General features: G+C 44.5%; 1 protein-coding gene and 1 non-coding gene across 2 annotated transcripts; both read right to left on the bottom strand.

Annotated features, from left to right (window-relative positions):
- Nucleotides 1–1,933: 1,933 nt before the first annotated feature.
- On the bottom strand, nucleotides 1,934–21,844 carry CBR4 (carbonyl reductase 4). The gene is made up of 5 exons (XM_015093286.4): nucleotides 21,527–21,844; nucleotides 19,486–19,606; nucleotides 18,723–18,859; nucleotides 16,281–16,415; nucleotides 1,934–4,568 (listed from the first exon to the last, which is right to left on the bottom strand). The coding sequence occupies exons 1-5, from the start codon at nucleotides 21,666–21,668 to the stop codon at nucleotides 4,390–4,392; spliced, it is 714 nt and encodes a 237-aa protein (XP_014948772.2). The 5' UTR covers nucleotides 21,669–21,844; the 3' UTR covers nucleotides 1,934–4,389.
- TRNAC-ACA (transfer RNA cysteine (anticodon ACA)) lies at nucleotides 19,838–19,910 on the bottom strand. The gene has a single exon. It is a non-coding gene; the product is annotated as a tRNA-Cys (tRNA).
- Nucleotides 21,845–25,227: the final 3,383 nt, after the last annotated feature.

Below are 25,227 nucleotides of genomic sequence, written 5' to 3'. Positions count from 1 at the left end.
GAGAGTCCCTTGGACTGCAAGGAGATCCAACCAGTCCATTCTGAAGATCAACTCTGGGATTTCTTTGGAAGGATTGATGCTAAAGCTGAAACTCCAGTACTTTGGCCACCTCATGAGAAGAGCTGACTCATTGGAAAAGGCTCTGATGCTGGGAGGGATTGGGGGCAGGAGGAGAAGGGGACAACAGAGGATGAGATGGCTGGATGGCATCACTGACTCAATGGACGCGAGTCTGAGTGAACTCCGGGAGCTGGGGATGGACAGGGAGGCCTGGCGTGCTGCGATTCATGGGGTCGCAAAGAGTCGGACATGACTGAGTGACTGAACTGAACTGAACTCAGTTAGTCAATTCTGTTGCCTAAGAGAAAACAGTTGATGAGCTTAGCATTTGAATGGTTAGGAGTGGAAAGTAAGCATCTGAGATAAACAGACAGAAGGGAAGCTGAGTGGCAGACTGTCCCAGGATGTGTACTGAGAGAACAAGATGCAGTTCAGTGAGCAGCCCACCGCGCCACCAGAGCGCCATGTAATGACCGACAAGGTGAAGGGACAGTCGCTACATCATGTCCGACTCTTTGCAACCCCATGGACTATACAGTCCATGGAATTCTCCAGGCCAGAATACTGGAGTAGGTAGCCTTTCCCTTCTCCGAGGGATCTTCCCAACCCAGGGATAGAATAGAACCCAGTTCTCCCGCATTGCAGGCGGATTCTTTACCAGCTGAGCCACAAGAGAAGACCGATGACCCTGAATGAAAACATGTAAGGATTTATCAGTGCACTTCTGAAATGTACCCAATGTACTCAGAGCTGAGCAGGAAAGGTGGAGGAATCAAAGGATGCACAAGCCCCTTGCAGATAGATATTCAACCAATATCTACTGAGTTATTTAACCAAAGGAATGGAAATACAGTATGGTTTCTGTCCTCTGGCACTTACAGTGTAACTGAAAGATTATTTATTCAGTGTAACTGAAAGATTGATTATATAAAACAAGTTTTAAAATCATTAAGTATCATACATTTGTCAAGTTAGGGCTGTGGTATGACTTTTCAACTTACACATATTTCTGCCTTAAAAACTTGGGAAAATGTGCTAGCAATTTAAGGCATAACACGAATTCTAGAATAATTTCACTTCATTCTAGATAACACAAGCATGCGCGTTAAATCATCTTCACGTAAATCATCGCCCCCAAATTTATAATACAATTTTTCCTAGAAAGCAGTTTAAAATCCTCTTATAGATTATGGAAGAAAAAAAAATAGAAGCACAAATTTTAAAACGTTCCATGCAAAAATGTTGACCCCAGCTTTACCATAAACCAGTTTCTAAAAAGCCTTAGATCCAGGCTGGACTGTTGGCGCGCAAGTGCCAGGTTAACACCTTCAGTTGAGTTTTCTTGTTAAGAAGTCACGGAAGCTCTCGAACCTCTGCACGTGACTGACAGCCACCACCTGGCTGCAGCATCTGCCCAGGAGCACCCCAGGGGCCGAGGCTCCCCGTGCCTGTTCACGTCCTCACTCCACCCTCCACCAGTCTGATGTCGGCGGGAGCGGTGGACAGTGTAAAAGGGCTCATTTCTCAAGGTGTGAATACACACAACTGAATGTTAAATCCATCTGTAACTCACACCTCAGTGTTATTTCAAGTGGTACCTGCTTCCTTCCTGACCACCAGCCAAGGCGGCCTCGTGAGGAGCCAGAGAGGGGAGCCGGCCCAGGGTCAGCGCTGGCAAGGCGTGTCCTTTCTGCGGAACTTGAAACCGCCGACTGCTGCTTTCCCACGCAGTCAGTTCTGTGCCGTCTCTGCACCGAGCAGACAACCTGGCTGGTAACAGAAGCTTACTGACTTTTTTACCTCCTGAATAGACTTCTCCAGTAAAGACTATTTTGAAGATCAGTGTAAAAGAATTTTTAAGGAATCATGAATCTTGATTTAGAACACAGATTTGACTTTATTATTTTTATCAGTCTGCATTTTATATCCTATTCATACTTTTGTACTGACTTTCAATAAAATTAATCTGTTTACATAAAATGATGTTCAGCTCCAATAAAACTGTAAAAAGATTACTTTTTAAAATGCAGTAAATATTTAAAACATTTGAAATGATAATGAAAATCAACATGAACCCAGTGATATTTAAAATTATCATGCTATTCTCACAAAAGAGATCAATGCAAAATAGGTATCATCTGATGTTTTCACTCAATTTGTGACATTTCTAATCTCAGACAAGTATTTTCATTTAAGACTAATGCTTTACCTGCTCCTTGTAAAGACACTGCACTCACTATTACTGCATATTTACTAATGATTGTTCACAATTATTATTTTTCTAAAATTTTCACATAAGAATCATTATTTTCATTAACACAAAAATTCTTAATTTTTAAAATATCATTATTTCTTATGCTGTTTTTAAGAAGCCAGATAATTGAGAGTTTTGAGGAATTAAAAAAAAAAAAAAAAAAACCACAACCCACGAAACACCAGTTCCACATCCTAAACTGATGAGGTCTATGCAACTCACAGCTGGACCAGGTACTAAAACCAAGTACCATCCCTGAGATTTCCACAGGACACATCTGCCATCCACACCTGCTGTTCAGTCACCAAGTTGTGTCCAGTTCTGGCCTCATGGACCGTGCCCACGAGGCTCCTCTGCCCAGTGTAGTCTGTTGTACCCAGCTGCTCACACAGAAGCAGTGCCACCAAAGAAACCGGACTCCAGTCACCTCTGTGTCTAACTGCTCTCCTCAGCCTGTGTAACAGCTGACTATTCAGGAGACGGACGGAGGGCTGCAGTGGGTAACTCCAGCAGGCGTGCTAAGGCACCTGCCTGATGCCCTTCAGGTCCTCCTGCTTCGGTGTGCTTGTCTAACTTGCACTTGGCCTGCCAGGTTAACTTCTAGAGTATTCGGCCCAGTACAGCTGAGAGAGCCAATTCCTAGGCAGGTTGATAAGAAGTCCAGGGGTCCCTGAGGAGAGAGAGGTCTGGGGTTCTCAAGGAGGAGGAAAGGACGAATGCTCTTTTTTTCTCTACATTCTTTAGTCTTAGCCACATAAAACATTTTTTTCTTTAAGCCCAGAACTGATGATTACCCAACAAACAACTCAGTTTAAACTTTGTTCTAAGGTTTATATAACAACAATGTATCCTGCTTGAGGACAGTTTCTCCTTCCTGAAAACCCTCTAATCCTGATATCTTAAAATGTGTATTATGGGAGTGGGTCTGGTGGATCTCTCTGTTGTTAAATCCTAATCCCGTTATCCTAAAATGTGAATTGTGGGAGCAGGTCCGGTAAAATTTTCACAAACTTGAGGAATTCTTTTATTGTTATACTTAATTAAAAAGCATCTAACCCCCTTGCTAACACTAGTGAGGGGGGCACTCTCTGTCCCCCTTCTGATGTCTGTGTAAGAAGCTTTCTCAGTCCTTTTCCACTTTAATAAAACTCTTGCTCCACAAAAGCTCTTGAGTGATCAACCCTGGTCCCGGGTCCCAAAGTTAAATCTTCGGAGATCACCAATCCAACACCGTTCACCGTAAGCTATCACAACGAAGTATCTAATGACAATCAGACTCATAGTTTTTCCTACTTGTGTAACAAAATGCATAAATTAAGATAACGTCTGTTTTATTACTTGCAAAATATCTAGACAGTTGGCCCTCTGCATCCAGCCTCAACAGCCATGGGTTCAACCAACTATGGATAGAAAATATATTTTTTAAAGTTTTTACTGTCTAAATATGTTTTTTAAAGTTCCACAAATCAACTATTTATATAGCATTTACACTGTGTTTCAACTATTTACACAGCATTTACACTGTGGTAGTATTATATGTAATCTAAGAATGACTCAGATTCCGGCTGCCCTGGTGGCTCAGTGGTAAAGAATCCACCTGCCGAAGCAGAAGATGAGGAGACACAGGTTCGATCCCTGGGTCGGGAAGATCCCTTGAAAAGGGAAATGGCAACCCACTCCAGTATTCTTGCTGGGAAAATTCCATGGACAGAGGAGCCTGGCCGGCTATAGTGTGAGGGGCTGCAAAGAGTCAGACACAAGTTAGTGACTGAACAACAACGGAGATGATGTGAAGTATACAGAGGTTACACGCAGACCCAGGACACTGTTTTCATAAGGGGCGGGAACACCTGAAGACCAGGGCTCCTGAAGGGAATCCCTGTGAGGAGGGACTGGACACTAACACTGCCCATAAGACACGTGTCATTTGGAAAATGCAGCTGCTCTCCCACTGTTCTTTACAGACATATTTGTATGAAGACAGAAATCAACATCTGTAGCATCAGCAGGTTTGATTAGCAAACACAGGTACAACAGAGACTGCCCGTGACTCCAACAGCAGTGACGGGGCTCGGCTACATGGTGAGCTGCAGGCCGCCATCCACCACCAGGACGTGCCCTGTCACATACGGAGACTCTAAAAGAAATACGACCGCCTGGGCCACATCGAGGGCGTCTCCAAACCTCCCCAGAGGGATATTCTTCTTTAGATGTTCTTCGTTCAAGTGTTTCGTCATATCTGTGTGAATGAATCCTGAAACAGAAACGTTTGCCTGCTTAGTTGAAAAGGGTAGACACTAAGAAACATTTGCTCAATTAAAAACATTCACCAAAGGAAATTTAATTTGAGATCATTAATAAATCTTGTTTTAGGAAACAGAATTTTGCTAATAATCAAACATTCGAGTCCTTATTTTTTTTGTTTAATTCAATGAAGAGTTACTCAACACTAAAATATTTCACCACCAAATATTTGGTCTAACTTTTAGCACAATATAGGTGGATGGATACAAACATGAATAAGAATTCCATTCCTCAATTCCATTCCTAAAGTTGAAGCTTCAATGCTTTGGCCACCTGATGCGAACAGCTGACTCATTTGAAAAGACCCTGATGCTGGGAAAGATTGAGAGCAGGAGGAGAAGGGGATGACAGAGGATGAGATGGCTGGATGGCATTACTGACTCAAACAACATGAGTTTGAGTCAACTCCGGGAGTTGGTGATGGACAGGGAGGCCCGGTGTGCTGCAGTCCATGGGGCCGCAGAGTCGGGTACGACTGAGTGATTAAACAAGAACAAACTCCTCAATGAACCTGTAAGTCGGGGAGCCTAGCAGTGGCTGCCAGTCCAGAGCTGGGGGCAGAGGCCAGGTTGTGAGGAAGGCAGCTGTCCCTGGTGCTGGCATCTGCTCCTGGACACGATGTTGGACATGCAGAGTAGGAACCTGTCCCAAACCCTGGCACCATTCTCTCACTGCCAGAAGCTTTTTTTTTTTCTTTTCAAATAATAGACTTTATTTTCTAGAGCAGCTGCAGGTTTACAGAAAAACTGATCAGAAAGGTGAGGGAGTCCCCACACAAGCCCCTATCACACTGCCTCCCCCAGCACCCCCTAAGTATTAACACCCTGCCTGAGTGTGCTACACGACGGACCAACAGAAAGTCACGGCTCACGTCAGGGTTCACCCGCTGGGTTGTACAGCTGTCTGGTTTTGACAAATGTATCACACCATGTATTCACCACTATACGCTCATGGACAGCAGTTTAACTGCCCTAAGTCTGTATCTGCAGCTTCTTAAAATTCATACATACCATCTCCCAAAGTCAAATAAAATTAAAAAAATGAAGGAATCAAGTCAAAAGTATGAAACCAGTCTCAAGTGGAACTAGTCCAGGCCCCTACCAAATTTCACTATTATTTTATGCTGCAGCTCCTGAACAACATGGTCCTGAAATATAAATACATTCACAACCAGGGCAAATAAACAGGCTCCTGGACTCTCTGTCACGTCTCAGAAGACCCTCACAGGGATATCAGTAGTCTGTAAACACTCCACGCACCCACATTTATGCCCGTACTGTTTCCCAACGTCTGCTCCCTCCTCGACCCCAGAGGACTCTCTCCCAAAGCAATATGCCATTTTATGAAGCTCTGGAAGTCCTGCGTCACTGCTCATTTTACGACATACACATGTACAATGAATGCCTTTCAAGCTGGGCTATCCAAATGAAAAACCCCAGTCAGTGCCACCGTGCGAAGATGACGTCATTGCGACTGCCACTGACCAGGTAGAGGCTTCGGTGGCTGCAAAGCCACCTCCCCTTCAGCCAGCGAGGGAACGGAGGGACAGGAGCTCAGCTGAGAACACGGGTGCGGCTGCCGCACTCCACATCCATGACCACATGCTTGGTACACTTCTTCCAGACAGGAATGCCTTAGGAACCGATAGTCTTACTCATAAAAGCAAGGGCATGGTTCTTGTCCAGTGAGGGTTTATATCTGTCGGCTCCCAAGGAAATGAACTTCCTTCACCCATTCGTGGCTAGCTATGTTGCTGTTGCTGTTTAGTCGCTCAGCCATGTCAGCCTCTCTCGGGACCGCATGGACTGCAGCCCGCCAGGCTCCTCTGTCCATGGGATTCTCCAGGCAAGAATACTGGAGTGGGCTGCCATTCCTTTCTCCAGGGGATCTTCCCAACTCAGGGATCAAACCCATGTCTCCTGCATTGGCAGGTGGATTCTTTACCACTGAGCCACCAGGGAAGGCCTGGCTAGTTACAGAGTATAAACAAACAGCATCTCACTTCCATATGGCTTGGTTACTATTTCAGTTTTAAACAGGTTGATCTATAGCAGAGATCTTACATTTAAATAAGACACCAGGATGTCAGCCTCCTTCAGGCATCAGCACCACCACCTGCAGGATAAAGCTCCCTGCTTAGATGTCTGTTCTCTGACACAAGTTCCTAGGACCTAGAAAGACTTAAAATAAGCCCTGACACTTTTTTAGGGAGATAAGACTGTCGCCAAAAGCTAGACCAAGATTTTCACCAGAACAAGTGTGTGTGCCCTAATATCACATCTGTGAAAATGCACAGGGAGGCGGCGTGGCAAACCGCTACCCGCAGAAGAGCACCGAGAGGCGTGTCCGCCGCGTCTGCCAAGCTTCTGCAGCACCCGCCAGCCAGCCTCCGCCCCAGTCATGAGCACAAAGCTCCGCAACTAACAAAGACACCGAGGGTCCCCAGAGAAACCCATGACTGCTGTGCCATCTGCCCAAATGTCACACGCTTTAGTCCTCGAAGGTTTAGTCCCCTGTGACACGCACTCACGTGCGGGCAAAATGAATCACGCACAAGTACTGCTGCAGTGTCAGCAGCTGAACCAGCAGAAGAGCAGAAGCAACACCGGAAGTGCCCACTGGCAGGCACAGGTCACAGGACCCCCGCGTACCCGTGAAACACACTGCCGGCTTCTACCACCTGAGGACAGACGGCCAGACACCCGTCTTCCGTGGAGAGACGGGAGGCGGGTGAGTGGCTGGGGAAGGCTGGGGAGACTGAAGGAAATGGGGACTCCCGAACGCTCGGGGCTCCAGGGTTTCTTCTGGGATGATGAAACTACGTGTTCTCAAGTGGGCCACAGTGATGATGGAACAACTGTGTGACTGCACTCAGCCCAGTACATCAGACCGTCTAAATGGGCGCATTACACTATGTCAGTTACACTGCCAGAAAGCTATTATTTAAGAGGTGAAACAGTTCTACATGTAATCACATGGACTCAACTCCAGCAGAGACCGCTCTATGCGGAAAGCAAGGTACAGACACTCTTACACGCGTGTGTTGTGAATGACACGCGCTGCTGCCACATGAGCGAACAAAGGCTGCTGCAATGGGCGCCGCATCGCTGAGCCCCAAGGGCCTCGGGCAGACACCGACGGGCTGCTGCCGCTGCAGGCCGTGCCCTGCGGGACCCCGCCCCAACACTGCGCCCGCAGGGGCTCGGGACGGGAGCCCAGGACGCTGGCCCAGGCGTTCGCCGAGCGCACGTCAGAGGAGTGACTTCAGGGAGCCCAGACACTTGCATCTTCATACACAGAGAAGCACCAAATTTCTTAATTTGAGAGGTCTGGTTTCCTCTAATAAACAGTAATCTTGTGATGTTCTGACAACCTGGCTTTCGTCACAAAAACTCCCATGTATCTTGGCTCTTTGCATCAGTCCCTTAGAGCTATCGCAGAGGCTGCCTCAGGGACAGAACACACACATGTCAGTGGCTTATATATGAAATACAGAGAACACTATACACACACACACACTTTACTGACTTACATATGAAATACAGAGAAAACTACACACGCCACACACACACTTTACTGGGTAATACATGAAATACAGAGAAAACTATACACATCACACACACACTTAACTGGCTTATAGATGAACTGCAGAGAAAACGACACACACACACCACACACACTTCACTAGCTTGTAAGTGAAATACAGAGAAAAGCAGCTGCAGAGGTTGCCTCTGAGGAAGGCACTGAATGGCCAGAAGACAACTCACTTTTCACTGTAAGCTTCTTTGTACTTTTTAATTTTGTACCATGTGTTTGTATTATCTACTGAAAACACAGTTTTAAAAGTAATGTATCCAAAATAGATAGTTTCAATTTATCAAATATTCTGTTTCTCATGTTATAATAATCAGTAACATTTATCAATGACGGGAAATTTATAGCTAATGTAATACCAAAATTAGCAACTAACTTATCTTTAAAAAGTTAAAAATCATTAGGAAGCAAATGATAGGCTAATTTATTAATTTGCTTGTTCTTTGTTTTTCCTATTATGATTTGCTTTTTAACTGATTTTTCCTTCATCAGAATCTCCACTTGAAGGTGACCAGGAAAACTAACATTAAAAATAAACATATTCAACAACCCAATCAAAAAGTGGAAAAAAAGAAATACAGATGTCTAACAAACACATGAAAAGATGCTCAACATCACGCATTATTAGGGAAATGAAAACCAAAATCGCAATGAGATACCACCTCACACCAGTCAGAATGATCATCATCAAAAAGTCTACGAACAATAACTGCTGGAGAGCATGTGGAGAAAAGGGAGCCCTCTTGCACTGTTGGTGGGAATATAAACCGATACAGCCACTGCGGAAGACGGTATGGAGATTCCTTAAAAACCACCATGTGACCCAGCAATCCCAGTCCTGGGCATATACCCTGAGGAAACCAAAACTGAGAAAGAAGACACACGCACCCCAGCGCCCACTGCAGCACTGCTTACCGCAGCTGGAACGTGGGAGCAACCTAGGCGCCCACTGACAGACGACTGGGTAGAGGAGCGGCGGCACAGACACCACAGAATATACTCAGCCACTAAAGGGGACACAGCTGCGTCAGTCCTGAGGACGCAGTGGGTGAACTTGGAGCCTATTATTCAGAGTGAAGTGAGTCAGAAGGAGAAAGATACATGTCATATACTAATGCATATACACAGAATCTAGAAAGATGGCACCGAAGAATGCATTTTCAGGGCAGCAGTGGAGAAACAGACATAGAGAACAGACCTATGGAAAAGAGGGGAGGGGAGGAGAGAGTGAGATGTATGGAGAGAGTAAAGTGGAAACTTACATTACCATATGTAAAATAGACAGCCAATGGGAATTTGCTGTGTGACTCAGGGAACTCAAACAGGCTCTGTATCAACCTAGAGGGGTGGAGTGGGAGGGAGATGGGAGGGAGGTTCCAGAGGGAGGGGATATATGTACACCCTATGGCTGGTACATGTTACTGTCTGACAGAAAACAACAAACTTCTGAAAGCAATTATCCTTCAACTAAAAAATAAATAAACTTAAAAATATAAAAATATTAATTCCGATGTTTTTCAGCTCTGTTCAAAGATCTGAAGAATCTGGTTGAAATCACTATCTAAAATTAACAAAGAACCCATAGAATCAATTAGATGCTACCATTTCAGCTTGTACTTAGCTTCTGGTTAATGAAGCATATTCATACCAGGCTTATAGCATAGTCAATCTCATATATTACACTACAGCCAATATAACATAGTAAAGTTCAGTCTACTCAATATCCCCATTTCTGGCAACAGGTTTTCTCTTTCCTGCAGTGTAAATTGCACTGGAAAGCAATATCTCTAGAAAGGCTACACAGGCACACTTCCCTAACACTCATAAGATTTCCCTTTGGACCAAACTGGATTCGCACTGTTTAGTCTGTTGCCTTAACAACTAATTGACTGACAGAATTCAGCATTCCTTCTCCGGCGTTTCCATAGCATCATGCGGGTACCGACTTTGCATTCATCACATGGCAGTGTACTTATCTGTTTACACGCCTGTCTTTCCCACTGCACTTATTTCCCTGTGACGCAAACACCTTATTTGTGTTTCTAATCTGGAGCACTGCCAACCCTGGCACACGGGACACACTCGGGGAGTCTGCTGAATGAGTTACTAGAAGTGAGGCACACTTGCATCACGCTCAAAGCATGCAGCTTGCAGCTCACTGTGACCCAGAGCTGACTCTCCATCACTCACACTACTACAATCCAAACAGCAGGAAGCACATAATAGACGCCCCCAACCCACAAACCATCTACTTTGCACATTAAAGTCGGCTAACAATAACACCCAACTGGGCCGCACGAAGCGCACACACACTCACAGCACCGTCAAGACCACAGGGCCACTACGGGATTACCTTTAAAAAAAGAATGCACCTATCGAGTCACTTCCCAAATGTTTACGGATATGGAGCCACTCGATGGGGACACAGGCCACTCCTGACAGTGCCCCAGTCCCTGCTGGTGGGCAGCTCTCGGCCACACTGGGCAGAGTGGCCCAGGTTGCCCTCAGCCTCCTCACGAACCCCCAGGGCACCAGCCGCAGTGCCCTCAGCAAGCTGGGACAGAGGTCCCGTGGCAGCCAGCAAAACTACAGGAGGGTATCCATTGTCTTTGAAAGCACAATAACCAAGCCTACCGTCATACCAGCTCACGAGTGATAACGCAGATTTGAGTTTTAGCACCTTTTTATTAGTCTCAACTAATCCAGGCAATATTTATGAACTAGTAATTTGTCAAAAGGCAAATAACATAAAGGTAAAAGTTATAAAATTGGAAGATCCAGACAGTTTAGAAAGATCATATTATGAAAAACACAGAAAGACCTAAAGTTTGTACGATATAAAAGGAATCACACAGAGGCCCCTTCACTCACTAAAGAAGCAACTACAGCTACAATCACTGTTAAAATCGACTACTTCAGAGTCACTTTTCAAAAGAATTTCTCCCTCCTAAGTCTGGGTAAAGTATCTTTTTTCCTTCAAATTCCTCTCTGTGTTGAAATTCTAATGTGAATATGGGGTAGCTCTCTGAGGCACAGTGACACCCAGTGAAAGGCATCTTCTCCATTTTGAAAACAAACGTATGTGACCTGTGATATTAATACTTTCTTCTCTACAAACACTGGCTTTCTGGAGTACAGGCTGACCTTGATTTAAGGGGCCTTGCAGATACTGCATTTTTGGTTTTTTTACAAGTTGCAGGTTTGTGGTAACTCTGGATCAAGCAAGTCGATCAGTGTCATTTTCCCAACAGCCTTTGCTCAGTTCACGACTCTGGGTCACATTTTGGTGATTCTTACAGTATTTCTGACTTTTCATTATTACTGTATTTGCTGTGCTGTCTGTAATCAGTGACCATTGATGTCATCACTACAGACTGACTCACTGAAGGTTCAGATGATGGTTAGCATTTTTTAGCAATAAAGTATTTTTCAGTTTATTTTTAACTGGAAGATAACTGCTTTACAATGTTGTGTTGGCTTCTGCCATTCAACAACATGAATCAGCCACAGGTACATGTATAAACCCTCCCTCGAGACCCTGCCTCCCACCCTCCCTCCCATCTCACCTCTCCAGGTTGCCAGAGCAGTGGGACGAGCTCTGCGTGTTAGACAGAAACCTCCCATTAGCCACCTATTCTACATACAGTAGTACATGTTTCAACTTCCCTGGTGCCTCAGACAGCAAGGTCTGATGCTGTAAAGAGCAATATTGCATAGGAACCTGCAGTGTTAGGTCCATGAATCAAGGCAAATTGGAAATGGTCAAACAGGAGATGGCAAGAGTGAACATCAACATTCTAGGAATCAGAGAACTAAAATGGACTAGAATTGGGGAATTTAACTCAGATGACCATTATATCTACTACTGTGGGCAGGAATCCCTCAGAAGAAACAGAGTAGCCACCATGGTCAACAGAAGAACCCGAAATGCAGTATTTGAATGATCTCTGTTCGTTTCCAAAGCAAACCATTCAAAATCACAGTTATCCAAGTCTATGCCCCAACCAGTAAGGCTGAAGAAGCTGAAGTTGAACGGTTCTATGAAGACCTTCAAGACCTTTTAGAACTAACACCCAAAAAAGATGTCCTTTTCATTATAGGGGACTGGAATGCAAAAGCAGGAAGTCAAGAAACACCTGGAGTAACAGGCAAATTTGGCCTTGGAATGCGGAATGAAGCAGGGCAAAGGCTAATAGAGTTTTGCCAAGAAAATGCACTGGTCATAACAAGCACCCTCTTCCAACAACACAAGAGAAGACTCTACACATGGACATCACCAGATGGTCAACACCAAAATCAGATTGATTATATTTTCTGCAGCCAAAGATGGAGAAGCTATACAGTCAGCAAAAACAAGACCAGGAGCTGACTGTGGCTCAGATCATGAACTCCTTATTGCCAAATTCAGACTCAAATTGAAGAAAGTAGGGAAAACTGCTAGACCATTCAGGTATGACCTAAATCAAATCCCTTATGATTATACAGTGGAAGTGAGAAATAGATTTAAGGGACTAGATCTGATAGAGTGCCTGATGAACTATGGATGGAGGTTCGTGACATTGTACAGGAGACAGGGATGAAGACCATCCCCATGGAAAAAAATGCAAAAAAGCAAAATGGCTGTCTGAGGAGGCCTTACAAATAGCTGTGAAAAGAAGAGAAGTGAAAAGCAAAGGAGAAAAGGAAAGGTATAAGCATCTGAATGTAGAGTTCCAAAGAATAGCAAGGAGAGATAAGAAAGCGTTCCTCAGAGATCAATGCAAAGAAATAGAGGAAAACAACAGAATGGGAAAGACTAGAGATCTCTTCAAGAAAATTAGAGATACCAAGAGAACATTTCATGCAAAGATGGGCTCAATAAAGGACAGAAATGGTATGGACCTAACAGAGGCAGAAGATATTAAGAAGAGGTGGCAACAATACACAGAAGAACTGTACAAAAAAGATTTTCACGACCCAGATAATCACGATGGTGTGATCACTTATCTAGAGCCAGACATCCTGGAATGTGAAGTCAAGTGCGCCTTAGGAAGCATCACTACGAACAAAGCTAGTGGAAGTGGAATTGAGCTATTTCAGTTAAGCTATTTCAAATCCTAAAAGATGATGCTGTGGAAGTGCTGCACTCAATATGCCAGCAAATTTGGAAAACTCAACAGTGGCCACAGGATTGGAAAAAGTCAGTTTTCATTCCAATCCCAAAGAAAGGCAATGCCAAAGAATGCTCAAACTACCGCACAATTGCACTCATCTCACTTGCTAGCAAAGTAATGCTCAAAAGTCTCCAAGCCAGGCTTCAATAGTACATGAATCATGAATTTCCAGATGTTCAAGCTGGTTTTAGAAAAGGCAGAGGAACCACAGATCAAATTGCCAACATCCGCTGGATCATTGAAAAAGCAAGAGAGTTCCAGAAAAACATCTACTCCCGCTTTGACTGTGTAGATCACAACAAAGTGTGGAAAATTCTGAGAGGTGGGAATACCAAACCCTGACCTGCCTCTTAAGAAATCTGTATGCAGGTCAGGAAGCAACAGTTAGAACTGGACATGGAACAACAGACTGGTTCCAAATCAGGAAAGGAGTACATCAAGGCTGTATATTGTCACCCTGCTTATTTAACTTATATGCAGAGTACATCATACAAAATGCTAGGCTGGATGAAGCACAAGTTGGAATCAAGATTGCTGGGAGAAATATCAATAAGCTCAGATATGCAGATGATACCACACTTACGGCAGAAAGTGAAGAACTAAAGAGCCTCCTGATAAAAGTGAAAGAGGAGAGTGAAAAATCTGCCTTAAAACTCAACATTCAGAAAACTAAGATCATGGCATCCAGTCCCATCACTTCATGGTAAATAGATGGGGAAACAATGGAAACAGTGACAGACTTTATTTTCTTGGGCTCCAAAGTCACTGCAGATGGTGATTGTAGCCGTGAAATTAAAGACACTTGCTTCTTGGAAGAAAAGCTATGACCAACCTAGACAACATATTAAAAAACAGAGATAATTACTTTACCAACAAAGGTCCGTCGAGTCAAAGCTATAGTTTTTCCAGTAGTCATGTATGGATATGAGAGTTGAACCATAAGGAAGGCTGAGTGATAAAGAACTGATGCTTTTGAACTGTGGTGTTGGAGAAGACTCTTGAGAGTCCCTTGGACTGCAAGGAGATCCAACCAGTCCATCCTAAAGGAAACAAGTCCTGAATATTCATTGGAAGGACTGATGCTGAAGCTGAAACTCCAATACATTGGCCACCTGATACAAAAAACCAACTCACTGGAAAAGACCCTGATGCTGGAAAAGATTGAAGGTGGGAGGAGAAGGGGACGACAGAGGAGGTAATGGTTGGATGGCATCACCAGAGTGATGGACATGAGTTTATGTAGGCTCCAGGAGTTGGTGGTGGACAGGGAAGCCTGGCATGCTGTAGTCCATGGGGTCACAAAGAGTCGGACACGACTAAAAAACTGAATTGATATGTACCTCAGCTTTTTTATCCATTCAGCTGTTGATTGACATCTAGGTTGCTTCCATGTCCTAGCTACAGTGAACACTGGTGTACATGTGTCTTATTGAGCAATGTGGAGCGTATTTTCACGTGTTTATTGCTCATCTGGATTTCTTCTTGGCAGAAATGTCTGTTTAGGTCTTCTCATTTTTTGATTGGGTTGTTTGTGTTTCCCATATTGAGCTGCATGAGCTGCTTATATATTTTAGAGATTAATTCTTTGTCAATTGTTTGTTTGCAAGTATTTTCTCCCATTCTGAGGGTTGCCTTTCCATCTTATTTACAGTGTCTTTTGCTGTGCAAAAGCTTTAAGTTTAATTAGGTCTCATTTGCTTTTTTTTAAAATTTCCATTACTTTAGGAGATGGGTCAAAGAGGATCCAATCTTGTGGTATTTTTAAATTATGGTATGAACATTAGTTTTTTAGATACAGTGTTACTGCACATTTAATAGACTACAGTACAGTATAAACATAATTTTTATGTGCATTGGAAAACAAAGTTTGCTGACTGCTTTACTGTGATACGCGTTCTGCTGGGGTGTCTGGAACCAAACCCGCAGAGTCTCTCAGGTTATCAGTAAGTCAGTTACTGCAGGCGATTATGTCATGAAATGTGCAAAGGACATCACCAAGGCAGCCTTGTTGGATTACCTCCTCTGATTCGTACTGTTATGGAAAGCACATTGTATGACAGTGCTATTCAGATATTTTAAATATAAAGATGTGTTATTTCTTTAATCTAGATGCAGGGACTATATTAGGGAATGGATGCATTGTTTGAAAAGTTCTGCTTTGACAAACTGATGACATCTAAATTAGCAAACACTGTATCCCAGTGAGCAGCAAGTCAATAACACATCCCCAAAGAGGACAAAGACAATTAAAATGCAAACAGTTCTGCAAAGGGATACAACTTGGGCTCAACTGCAGTATATATGTCACCAATACGCCTCACCCCATTTACTTGACATTCGTACATTCAGTTCTTGAGAGTTCCAAGTTATGCCTGACTTTAAAATGGGGAGTTTCTCTTGTGTCCAGCACAGATACAGCATGCCTGGCCTGAGTCTCAGCCCCCAGCCCCATCAGACAGAGTTCAAACCCCACCATCACCATGCTCCATGTTCCTTGTGGGGTCCCTGCTCCTGTCCCCAGACCCCTGAGAAGCGCTTGGTGACAATGGTGTCCTTACTAACACAAGACCAGTCTTTGCTATTATTTTATAAAACCATGCTGCTAAGTTGCTTCAGTCGTGTCCGACTCTGTGCAACCCCATAGACGGCAGCCCACCAGGCTCCCCCGTCCCTGGGATTCTCCAGGCAAGAACACTGGAGTGGGTTGCCATTTCCTTCTCCAATGCATGAAAGTGAAAAGTGAAAGTAAAGTCGCTCAGTCCTGCCCGACTTAGTGACCCCATGGACTGCAGCCCACCAGGCTCCTCTGTCCATGGGATTTTCCAAGGAAAGAGTACTGGAGTGGAGTGCCATTGCCTTCTCCGTTTATAAAACCATAGATTCACATAAATTAAAAGAAAAAAGTTTCCACTCACCTGGTGCAACTACATTCACTCTAATTTTCTTTTTTGCCACTTCTTTGGCAAGAGCACGTGAAAATCCGACTAATCCTCCTTTACTGGCACTGTATACAGATTGGCCAGAATTGCCTTTTAAACCAATAACACTTCCTAGAAAAAGAAATGAGAGCAAATTCAAACCACAATCATGGGGTCATTATTCTGCACGTTCAGATAGTCTATAGTAAACAGACAAGGTATAAGCCCTCACTTTTTGCTAAAATGAGGAATACTAACGATTGTCATTTGAGTAGCAAGACTTAAGAGTCTGAGTCTGCTCAGAAACGGGCCAAAAGAAGCTCATGTAGAACCCAGAGGACTAGGCAGGGGCTGAGAACTGATCCACTAAATGACAGGCACTTCATACTCATCTCTGAGGAGGTGGAACTTGATAAAAAGTCTACAGAGTTTATAGAGGCTTCCAGGAGGAAGAGGTTAAAACCAGAACAGATAAGCCAGGTCAAGACTGATTTTATGATGTACAACACAGGCATGAAGTTTTTATTTCCAGCTAAAAAACAGTTCATTTGAAGATAAATTTTACTAAATTTCAACTACTGTTGATTAAATTAGCAAAGCTTCTACTGTAAACTTTTTGTAAAATTGTAATTTAGTTACCTTCAGAGATGTATCAACTTGTACTGCCTAATATAAAGATTCTTGGGTGGCTCAATTATATGAATATGAAAGAATAATTTATAACCCAAGTATCCACTGTATGCAAATAAATTCTTGCAGAACAGAAGTTGGGGAAGTCATTTTCTGCATCAGTGACCTGTATATGTAATGCAGGGTAAGGGAGTTAGAGAAGACAAAGTTTGGAAAAAGAACCAGACCAGCACTTTACAGGAACAGATCACCTTTAATGAGGCGAGAAGCGGCAGCATTCAGATTAGTGAGCTGCTGCACTAACCCAAGGAAAGAGTAAGTATATATAGGCATTTATGTGGAAAGCTACTGTCTTAAGGGGACCTGTTCTTCTCCAATGTTGTTCAGAGTAGTTATCTCTTAAATGGCTGGGGCAAGGAATTCTGGAGATCGGCCAGAGGCTGGACAGGCTGGGAGCTGGTAATCAACCTTGATGTCCATTTTTTCCTTTGGGTGAGAGAGTTCTTTGTTTTGCACAGAATGGTGGTGAGGACCTGGCTGCTGCTGCTGCTAAGTCACTTCAGTCGTGTCCGACTCTTAGCGACCCCATGGACTATAGCCTATCAGGCTCCTCCACCCATGGAATTTTCCAGGCAAGAGTACTGGAGTGGGTTGCCATAGAGATCCCTAACTTATTTTCAATAGTCTATTTTATTGACTTACAGCACAAGTCTAAAAGTCTGCATGTAAGCAAAAGGCTGATAGGGAATTTGTTTTGTGCATGTCTAAAGAGGGGATGTTTCAGAGCTGAACAAATACACCCCCTTTACCAGGAGAGATGTGCATGGTAGTATACCAGCTTACAAGAACCCAGATCATTACCTGGCTATGTCAGAAAGAAAAAGTCAGCTCAGTTACTAATCTTTCAGAAGAAAATCGACCTCTCACCTTTTTAAGGGTAAATGTCCAAAACGTTCTAATTCTTATTAGCACAATATTCTTTCCTTTAGTCAATTTCAAAAAGGAAGCACTCTGTATTCTGGCTTGGAAAGACACTTCCTGTTTTAGAGTAGGGTCACTTACTCTAAGAAGCCGCATCCCTTTTTTTGTGGCCTATAAGGTATCACCACTTAAATGGGAGGTGGCAGGCATGCTGCTATTCTCACTTTACCACATTGAAACAAAATCTCAAGTCACTCTGCATTTTAAAGTCTACATGCACACACTCCACTCTGCCCTATGGGGCAGGTGAACTGAAGCCCAGGAGTTACTTAACATCCATTCTAAACACTGAAAAGGTTATCCTCTTAAGTAAACCTCCTCACAAACCTCTGTGCTGGATTTACTAGTGACACACACAGCTGCTACAGAGGTCATTTTTTAGCCCTCACCAACTGCAAGTTTTTCTTTCCTTGATCACATTTTGAAAATGTGGTTTCATGTAAGAATCAGGGTGCCCAATTTTTCTTAAACATGCAAAAGAGCGGGTCAAACTGAACCACATTTGTGCACAGCAACAACCTGCTGGATTGGAGCTGTTCCACACAGCCTTTGGACACCAAAGCTGGGTGCCTCAGGTCAGGTATCTCCCGGCGGTGCTGTCACTTCCCCAGTACCTGGTGGTGTCACTCCATGACACCTGCTTGACCACTAGAAGGATGTGAATGGGTGATTCCTGTTTCACCTATTAATCAGTTTATAAAATGCTTTTTCCATGGGTAATAAAGACACATTCTGTCCAAGTTTCACAGGTAAATAAACTCCCAATCAGTTGATTAAATTTCTGTGGTGCCATGAGATAATACTATACATGCAGAGGTAAAGACTCACCTACATTCACAATGGACCCTCTCTGCTGTTTAATCATTGTCTTCAGGGCAGCTCTACAGGTCAGCATGGAGCCCAGGAGGTTAGTGTGGAGCTGAGACAGCATATCTTCAGTATTTGTCCTTACTAAGAGGCTATCCCTACCAAAAAAGCAAATCAAACCAAAACAATCCCATGTGACTTAAAAATGGGGCAAGACAAATTAAAAAGTCAAGAAATAGATAACATTTTTTTTTCTAAAAGTAGAATATAAGAAGAGCTTTGCCTCTGAGTTAGAACACCTGGAGAGCCCATTTTAAACTTGATCTGTGAGGAAACATATAGTCACAACAGTGGTAACCTAAAAGGAAGTACTAATTGGGAAGAAAACAAGAGAGTCTTCTGGATTTCTGGTAAAGTTCTTCAGCTCAATATGGGTGTTGATTACAATGTTAAAACTAAATTGTACCCTTAATATGTACACTTCCCAGGCATCATATTATACCTGTACTACACACACATATAACTATTCCAATAGTACACGTTTAGTTCAAAAGGGTTTTTTTACTCTGTAATAACATTTTGACACACACAAAAACTAAATGAAACCCTTATTATAATCTCAATATAAAACAATGAAAAGAGTGTGCAGCTTGACAGACCAAATTTTAAAATACATAACTTTTCTTCCAATTAGAAGTAAAACAAGTTAATATACTAACTCATATTGATCAAAAGAAAATTAGGAGGAAAAAAAATTAGAAACATACTTAAATTTGTGACCAACCTGTTAATTCCAGCTGCATTTACCAAGAAATTAACACGACCTAAATTTTTCTCTATCTCTTCAAATGTATTTTGAACATCATGTTCTTTGGCAACATCACAGCTCAATGCCAAATGATCTCCTACACAACAAAATTAAATTAGAGTTACTAATAAAGTATACCTTGGTTGTAAAAATGATTCAGTACACATTCATCAAACATCTACTATGAGCTAGTGTCAGTGAAGTGAAGTCGCTCAGTCATGTCCAACTCTTTGCGATCCCATAGACTATAGCCTACCAGGCTCCTCCATCCATGGGATTTTCCAGGCAATAGTACTGGAAGGGGGTGCCATTTCCTTCTCCAGGGGATCTTCCTGACCCAGGGATCGAACCTGGGTCTCCTGCATTGTAGACAGACGCTTTACCATCTGAGCCACCAGGGAAGTCCTATGAGCTAGTGTAGTAGTGTCAATTATTCAGTCATGTCCCACTCAGGAGGGTCTGACTCTTTGCAACCTTTTGGACTGTAGCCCCCCAGGCTCCTCTGTCCATGGAATTCTCCAGGTAAAAATACCGGAGTAGGTAGCCATTTCCCTTCTCCAGGTGATCTTCCCAACCCAGGGATCCAAACTGAGTCTTCCTGCATTGCAGAGGGATTCTTCACCTTCTGAGCCACCAGGGAGGCCTTAGATCTGTTCTATCCAGAACTCGAGATAAAGGACGATTGAGTCCCAGATTCCTGATCTCATGAGTTCAGTCTAAGAAACTGGATGGAGGAAGGCGGGGAACAAGCAGAAGCAAAGTAATGCAACAGAATGTAAACTGTAAAACACTTTTTTAAGGGGGAGCACCTTTCCCATGTTCATAACACTTTGTATGAGTCACCTACAAATATTTACAGTTTTGACACTGACCCTATGCCATTTAACTCAGCAGTCCTCAGTTTTATATTCCTGTTTTGTAAACTTGAGACAGTCCCAGTGGCTTAGCAGTAAAAAATCTGCCTGCAATACAGGAGGCACAAGAGACACGAGTTCAATCCCAGGGTTGGGAAGATCCCCTGGAGAAGGAAATGGCATCCCACTCCAGTATTCTTGCCTGGAAAATTCCATGGACAGAGGAGCCTGGTGCAGCTACTGTCCATGGGGTTGCAAAGAGTGGGACACGACTGAACACGCTTGCATATATACGCTTAATGTTTAATTCAGTTACATTCTTGTCGAACTGGTTTCCTGGCTTTGAAATAAACTCTAGGGTTTTTCTGTTTAACTACAGCACAATCTTACATGGCCATTATTATAGCGTGACTATTAGAAGAGATGAAACAAAGCAGGAAGCTGTTTTTTAAAGTGCTGAAAGCACAAATCATGAAAAAAAATTTTACTAAAAACTGTTACGTTTTTTTAAAAGTCCACTTTCTGGAATGTTTAAATACAAAAAAAAAAAAAAAGAAAGAAAATTAAGCTTCAAAGAAAGCACTCTTTATTCAACATTATACCACTTAACACTGCCATTAAAAAAAAAAAGTAAACAATTATTTTCTGGCTAACCTTGCGTGGTACATTAACACTAAAATTACCTTCTTAAACCTCTGGAGACCTATGTGAAGAAAGTTGCCCCGACAGTGAACGAGGTGCCTCTGAGCCCAGCCCTCCTAACTAGCTGCGAGCTCGATCCTTCACAGCACCCCGTCTCACTACCAGCCAGAGACTAAATTCGCAAAGCAACTGCGAATCCATTCCTAATAGACAGGGGGGGATGAAATTTTAGCGGAATTTGGCGGAACGATCTCACTGTCCCTTGGTGAAGGTCATCACGGCATAACAGTGCTTCAACGCTGTGGCCGCCGGGAAGCGAGCCCACGCACACCACGTACTAGCGCAGCCCCAGCGGCCCGAGGCGGCACTGCCTGCGCATGCGCACACGCGCGGGCCTCCGCGTGAGACCCGGGCACGTCTGCGCCACCCCTCGCCCAGCATGGCGGGGAGGGCGCCCAAGACGGCTTCTCGTACCCACACTGGCCGCGCGAAGAGGGGGTGCGACCCCGGTCGGTACCCACCGCCCAGGTCCCCGGCCGCGGCTCTGGCCCCCTCCAGATTCCGGGCGACGATGGCCAATCGATAGCCTCTCTGGGCCATCAAGCGGGCCACCGCCCTGCCGATGCCCCGGGAGCCTCCGAACACGGCGCACACCTTGTCCATCTGGGACGCGGAGCCGCAGGCCCGGGGGAAGAGGCTACAAAAGACGACCCTTCCCAACGGCCTCGCAGATTCACACAGCGCAGCGCGCTCAAACTGAGTCGCGAGCCCACGGCTCTCGCCGCCGTATTGGAACTGGTGCAGGCCCAGAAACCCAGAGCGCCACGACCGCTAGTCACGTTGGCGCGTCGACGTCACCGCGCACGTGCTCCGGGCGGCGCGCCCCCGGCGAATGCCAACGTGGGCCGGCGGGACAGTACACGAGCCGCACTGCACGCTGGGACTTGTAGTCTTGGTGCAGGCGGAAGGGCGTGGGGCGGTGCTGGGAGAGAAGGGCTCCAGGCTCGGGGAAGGGGGTGCTGCCCTGTAGAAAGTGGTCTTTGGGCATCGGGGTTGCTAACACACTGGATTCTGGATGTTATGGGTTAAATCAAGGTCGTGCCGGACAGGGATTCGGGCATGAGGACCCAGATATGTGCTCTAGGTTGTGTTTGGCTGAGACCCAAAGGAGTGGCGCGTGGGTCAGACTCCCAGCAGACCTCAGTTCTCCTGTTGTGGAATTTGATTCCTGTGCCTGCCTGCATATCTTGCATTGCACGCAGATTCTTTACCATCTGAGCCACCAGGGAAGCCCGTCAAACCAAAATTTTGGAGTTTGGAGCAGAATGTTTTATTGCAAGGCTGTAATAGGGAACAACAAATCTGACCCCATATTGGGTCGATTGTTTTACTATAACCTTTGTAGTCTATGGTTTCTGCTTTGGGTTAAGAATGTTGCCTATAGCCTAAAGTATACAGGCGAACCCATAATCAAGTCTCTGCCCTTTAAAAATTAACATTTTTCCAACCAAAAGTTTTAAAACAGAGAATAACGTTTGTCTTGTAGGTTTATAGGGTCTTTGTGACCTGACCTACTTGGACATCTGTGAGAACATGAAATTCTTGTGCCAGGTCTGCAAAACCAGCCATCCCTTTAAAAATGGTTTGCTGAAACCCTTCAGCGAGTTTGGGGGTTCCTTGGATGCAAGGCACCAGTCTCCTTGCATGGCCCTTCAATAAACCTTTCTCTGCTCCAGACTGTCGACTGTGGGTATCATTGGCCCCACTGTGCATCTAGCACAGGAACCCGCATTTGGTAACAGTTTTGGTGAACGTGTTTGTATGGGCAAAATTTCCTAGGAGGTTTGCGTAGTGTGTGGAGCTTCCCCGGTGGCTCAGTAAAGATTCCACCTGCCAGTGCAGGCGCCAGAGGATACACAGGTTCACCCTGGGTCAGGAAGATCCCCTGGAGAAGGAAATGGCTACCCATTCCAGTATCCTTGCCTGGAGAATCCCATGGACAGAGGAGCCTGGCGGGCTACAGTCCATAGGTCATAAAGAGTCAGACATGACTGAATGATGAATAACACAGGCTGCAAACTTCCTAACCCTCTTCTGACTCGGTGGTGGTGAGGTAACGGAGTGGTGCGCTAGGTAGCTCCATCATCAGCCTCTGGTTCCAAACACTCTGGGGTCCCCATGCTTGCGCTCAGCCGGAAGTCACCATCAAACTGGGTGGGGCCTTAGTTCCTGCAGAACAACTCAGAGACGTGTATCATGTTGTTATGAAGGTCTAGGATGCTGAAGGCCTCTTTCCTACCAACAAGAAATCGTTGACCCAGAGAAGCTTTTATACCTGGGAGGGCCCCACGGGGTCCTGCTCAGTTTCAACTCCCAGTTGTCCCTTAATTCTTCTTCCTCTTGAGGGGAACAGGTGTTGGACAAGAAAAGGACTAACATTTTGGAGAGAGGTCCATCAAAAACTGGACACATGAACTCAGTTTTAGGTGGACTTGGTTTCACTCTCCGAAAGGAGTGACCGCAGTGGAGGGCACACCCCAGACCCCAATGCCCTCCCTGGGGAAGGAGTGGGATGCAAGGGTCAGAGCCCATCCTACCTGCCCCTCCCCAACCCAGGCCCCCGTTCTCCTCAGACGGTGTTGTTGCAGAGGCAAGTGTGTCCAGTCGAGAACATACAGGAGCAGCTCAAGAAGTTACGCAAGTGAATGGTCTCCTAGATCCAAAACATGAGCCTCAAGCATCCTCATCAGTTCAGCTCAGTTCAGTCGCTCAGTAGTGTCCAACTCTTTGCGACCCGATGAATCGCAGCACGCCTGGCCTCCCTGTCCATCACCAACTCCCGGAGTTCACTCAGATTCATGTCCATCAAGTCAGTGATGCCATCCAGCCATCTCATCCTCTGTCGTCCCCTTCTCCTCCTGCCCCCAATCCCTCCCAGCATCAAAGTCTTTTCCAATGAGTCAACTCTTTGCATGAGGTGGCCAAAGTACTGGAGTTTCAGCTTTAGCATCATTCCTTCCAAAGAAATCCCAGGGCTGATCTCCTTCAGAATGGACTGGTTGGATTTCCTTGCAGTCCAACGGACTCTCAAAAGAGTCTTCTCCAACACCACAGTTCAAAAGCATCAATTCTTCGGCACTCAGCCTTCTTCACAGTCCAACTCTCACATCCATACATGACTACTGGAAAAACCATAGCCTTGACTAGACGGACCTTAGTCGGCAAAGTAATGTCTCTGCTTTTGAATATGCTGTCTAGGTTGATCATAGCTTTCCTTCCAAGGAGTAAGCGTCTTTTAATTTCATGGCTGCAGTTGCCATCTGCAGTGATCTTGGAGCCCCCCAAAATAAAGTCTGACACTGTTTCCACTGTTTCCCCATCTATTTCCCATGAAGTGATGGGACCCGATGCCATGATCTTTGTTTTCTGAATGCTGAGCTTTAAGCCAACTTTTTCACTCTCCTCTTTCACTTTCATCAAGAGGCTTTTTAGTTCCTCTTCACTTTCTGCCATAAGGGTGGTGTCATCTGCATATCTGAGGTTATTGATATTTCTCCCAGCAATCTTGATTCCAGCTTGTGTTTCTTCCAGTCCAGCGTTTCTCATGATGTACTCTGCATATAAGTTAAATAAGCAGGGTGACAATATACAGCCTTGACGGACTCCTTTTCCTATTTGGAACCAGTCTGTTGTTCCATGTCCAGTACTAGCTGTTGCTTCCTGACCTGCATACAGATTTCTTAAGAGGCAGGTCAAGTGGTCTGGTATTCCCATCTCTTTCAGAATTTTCCACAGTTTATTGTGATCCACACAAAGGTTTTGGAATAGTCAATAAAACAGAAATAGATGTTTTTCTGGAACTCTCTTGCTTTTTCCATGATCCAGCGGATGTTGGCAATTTGATCTCTTGTTCCTCTGCCTTTTCTAAAACCAGCTTGAACATCAGGAAGTTCATGGTTCACATATTGCTGAAGCCTGGCTTGGAGAACTTTGAGCATTACTTTACTAGCATGTGAGATGAGTGCAATTGTGCAGTAGTTTGAACATTCTTTGGCATTGCCTTTCTTTGGGATTGGAATGAAAACTGACTTTTTCCAGTCCTGTGGCCACTGCTGAGTTTTCCAAATTTGCTGGCATATTGAGTGCAGCACTTTGACAGCATCATCTTTCAGGATGTGAAACAGCTCAACTGGAATTCCATCACCTCCACTAGCTTTGTTCG

This window comes from Ovis aries, chromosome 2 (genome assembly GCF_016772045.2).
Source record: "Ovis aries strain OAR_USU_Benz2616 breed Rambouillet chromosome 2, ARS-UI_Ramb_v3.0, whole genome shotgun sequence".
In the NCBI taxonomy this organism is placed as follows: domain Eukaryota; kingdom Metazoa; phylum Chordata; class Mammalia; order Artiodactyla; family Bovidae; genus Ovis; species Ovis aries.
Note: the sequence above shows the minus strand (reverse complement) of the source record. Positions and strands in the feature narration are given on the sequence as shown.

Bases quoted from the DNA above. Each gene is read 5' to 3' on its own strand.
- CBR4 (XM_015093286.4), bottom strand. From the start codon at position 21,668: ATGGACAAGGTGTGCGCCGTGTTCGGAGGCTCCCGGGGCATCGGCAGG. The intron at 19,607-21,526 runs GTGGGTACCGAC...TTTGTTGTGTAG, and splicing joins CGCGGCCGGGGACCTGGGCG to GAGATCATTTGGCATTGAGC. The intron at 18,860-19,485 runs GTTGGTCACAAA...CTTTTTTGGTAG, and splicing joins AATGCAGCTGGAATTAACAG to GGATAGCCTCTTAGTAAGGA.